Raw genomic sequence first — 3825 nt, forward strand, 5'->3', positions numbered from 1 at the left:
ATCTGCGGAGTCTCTTCACGGTTGTCGGTCTCGGAAATTCAATAATCGCGGCTACACGGTCTTGAGGTGGCTTGATTCCATAGCAATTAATCGTATGGCCAAGGAGGATGACTTCAGGTTTCCCCAGGTTCGATTTAGCAATGTTGACAATCAAGCCGTAGTTTTGCAGTCTGCTGAAGAGAGTCCTGAGATGGTCGCAGTGTTGTTTTTCATCTTTAGAAGTAACCAGGATATCGTCGATGTACGGAAATGCGAACGGAAGATCTCGTGTGACTTCATCGATAAGGCGTTGAAACGTTTGCGCCGCGTTTCTAAGCCCGAAGGTCATGAACGGGAACTCAAATAACCCAAACGGTGTGATGATGACCGTTTTTTTGATGTCCTGAGGCGCGACGGAGATCTTGTTGAACGTCTTCACAAGATCTATGATGGAATAAACAGTGGTACCATGTAGATTAGCAGCAAAATCATCGAGAGATCTTATAGGGTACTTATCCGGGATTGTGCGGTTGTTGAGCGCGCGGTAGTCTCCACAAGGTCTCCATTTGCCGTTTTTCTTGGGAGCGAGATAAAGTGGCGATTCCGCTTATCAGGAGCGAGGCGTCGCGCTCTGCATGAAACTGGTGGTCCCGGCGTCGTTCGAATGTGGTGGAGAGTCATGTGTTCTGCAACTTTGAGTGTACCATCGGGCTTGGTGATGGTTGGAAATTCCTGGAGGATTTGCATCCAAGGCTTATTACCCGGTATCTGGAGCGATTTTACTGAAGTTGCGTCGTAGTTGGCACGTCTGCCGTTTGATGCGAGTTCGGTCGTTTCATCAATGACGCGTTGATGCTTCAAATCGACGAGTAGACCGAAATGACTGAGAAAATCAGCTCCAATAATTGGACGTGAGACGTCTGCCTCGAGGAAGCGCTAGGCCAGATCCCTTCTTAGCCCGAGGTCAAGTAAGAGGATTACGTGACCGTACGTGTCGATCACTGAACCGTTTGCAGCAAAGAGTTGGTATCCCGTAGATCTTTTTGATGGTATCTGCTGCCTGCGGGGGAAGACTGATATGTCTGATCCCGTATCCACGAGGAATTGCAACCAGGTGCACAGTTGCGGGCTTTCTTACCAAACTTGCTGTTATACCAGGATATCCCTGTAGTTTTGTTGAGCTTACTGGTACTGCGTGAACGATTGCGTGATCGTGTTGATGCTGGTCTGGCGTCGCGACGAGAGACGTGAGCCGTTAAACTGGCAACTTCCTTGGTGAGTTCAGCATTTTGCTGTTCCAGGTTGGAGACTGCTGAGACTCTCACTGGCTGGAGCACCTCATAGAGCCGATCGGCTGCTTCAGCGAGCTCCTTAATTGATGCGGTCTTCTGCGTGACGCGACAGGCTTGAGTCGTTTGAGAGAGATGAGAGAGCCAGCGAGCTTTCAGTACCTCCTCATCGATGTCTGGTACCAAGCTTTTGAGGTGACGAAAAAGTTCGGTCAGTTTACGATCACCGAGTTTCTCGCCATCGAGTAGCTGGAGCAGGTTTGCCTGTTTCGACTGTGTGAAACGTTCGATGAGTTTGTTTTTGAGTTGCTGGTAGGGAGTGTCCATAGATGGATTAATAATTAGATCCTGCACACGCGCTGCTGAGCGTGTGTCGATGAGTGAAATTGCGTAGTGGAATTTGTCGATCTCTTTAACAATCCTTTAGTTGCAAAACTGCGACTCTAACTGGGCAAACCAGAGAGCGGGTTTTTCTTCACTGAATTTAGTTGTTTTAACATCGACGATTTGAGTCATCTGCATTGCAGGGGTTTGCGAAAAGGAAGGATCTTCCTTAGGTGGCATTTTCCTCAGGTGAGGAAATCTACGTCACAACACCATACAAGAAATAAAGGCGTTATTAGTCTTTATTGTTTTGCTAGCATAGCGCAGCGTCTATGCGCACTCAGGAATGTGCCAGCAAATATCGATTTAACTCGCGGTCAGTGTCTAACACACGATGAAAATTAAACGAAATTGTATTGCTTTTGTCACTCTCACTTGACGAGAATCGGATAGCACTGGGCGTGTTTGTTTTTGTCTTTTTCAAGGTGAAGACCGAGGTGAACAATGTTCTTGAACACTTGAGTTTCACGAAAATTTGATAGGAATATGCACAACGCTAGCTATCGCAATAGTTGATCACGTGAGAGCATGATTTAAATGTTTAGATGCACTGCACACGCGGGGTGTGATAGTTAATGCATGAAACTTGTTGAATTTGAACGTTGAGACGACGCGATTTCAAAATGAGGCACGTGTCCGTTGAACGCTCGAAATTCGCTATCACTTGGTTTTCCTTTTTTTGCACTCCATTACGCGTGATCACGTCGGGGTCACCAATGTAGTGATCGAGTTTTAGAATAATTGATTCAACCACTAACACGTATTTAATAAAATACTTAATTATATTTATACATAATCGCGTAATATTAAGAGTTCATATCAAATATATATATTGATAGAAGAAAACCGAAGCGCGGTTTGAGACTAGCTGAACTTGCGGTCAGTGTGGATTAACTCGTCAACCGAAAAGGTGACAGAATAATATGTGCGAGAGAGAGAGCAAATAATAATTCGAGAGAGATAGCACTAGTATTCAATCGTACGTTCCGGCGCTCGAAAGGGGGGCCCCCTTTCGCAGTTTATATCGAGAATTCACTACACCCCCCTCCCCCTCCCGCAGGCGACTAATTTCATGGGTGAGTTTTTCAAGGATATTTTCAAAACTAAGGAAGATGGCGAATTTTTACTGCAAATTTGAGGGGAGGGCACGGGGTGAGAGAAAAGTTGTATTGAATTCTGTATGTATAACACCCCCCCCGGTATCCGCCCCAAATTCCTTTGGAAAAAATATTTCGGAAAAAATTCTTTGGAAAAAATTCCTTCAGAACTAATTATTTTGGAAAAAATTACTTGGCATATAATTACTTCGGAAAAAATGATTTGAGAAAAAAAACTATGGAAATATTTTTTTTTACATTGGTTAAATATTTTTTTAGTTAACTATGGGATTTTTGGAGAGATTATGCTGTCCAAAACAAGTTTATACCATGGTTCTGGAAAAGAATTATTGCATCAGGCATTTTTACAGGAGGAAATATTGCATGAAAAAATTATTTCCGAAGGATTTTTTTCCGGAGGAATTTTTTTTGAAAAAGTTTTTTCCCAAATATTTTTTCCTAAAGAATTTTGTGCGGGAACCCCCCACCCCCTCCCAATAATTTTTCAGCAAAATTTCGCCATCTCCCTTTGTATAAAATGTGGATAATTTTGAAAATTCCCAAGATGGCGACGGAGAGCAAAGTGCAGAACTAATTTAGCTTTATAATGTAATAAAAAAAGCCACAGTACATTAGGCACTGAGCGGAGTCAATTTAATAATATTAAACTACTAGGGGGCTTCGCTCCCTGCTCGCTCCCCTTGCCAACCCGCTCGCTTCGCTCGCTCCCCTCTCCAACCGTGTGACCGCAGCGGTGTGACCGTACTCATAAATATCTTCCATATGAGCCCCCCCTCATATAGACATCACTTATAAATACAGGCACCTCCCATATAGGAACCCCCGTATAGGCTTCCAGCGTCCCCTGAATTTAAGAGGCCCCTGAATTTGAGCGTCCCCTGAATTTTTCGCCTTATTTTTTTATTTATATATATTTATATATTTATATAGAGAAATAGAGAAATAATACACTGTACACTTGATTTTTGTTTAGATGATTTATGCGATAAATAATTGAAAGTTTATTGAGTTTATTGGATGAACTGATTCGGTAGTATAATTGTTGAATTCCGATA

General features: G+C 43.2%; 1 protein-coding gene across 1 annotated transcript; it reads right to left on the reverse strand.

Moving 5' to 3' along the window:
- Nucleotides 1-977: 977 nt before the first annotated feature.
- Nucleotides 978-1595, reverse strand: LOC107042058. Its single transcript, XM_015262928.1, has one exon. The coding sequence runs from the start codon at nt 1593-1595 to the stop codon at nt 978-980; it is 618 nt and encodes a 205-aa protein (XP_015118414.1).
- Nucleotides 1596-3825: the final 2230 nt, after the last annotated feature.

Source organism: Diachasma alloeum, unplaced genomic scaffold, assembly GCF_001412515.2.
Source record: "Diachasma alloeum isolate Michigan unplaced genomic scaffold, Dall2.0 Dall_scaffold_00407, whole genome shotgun sequence".
Lineage (NCBI taxonomy): Eukaryota > Metazoa > Arthropoda > Insecta > Hymenoptera > Braconidae > Diachasma > Diachasma alloeum.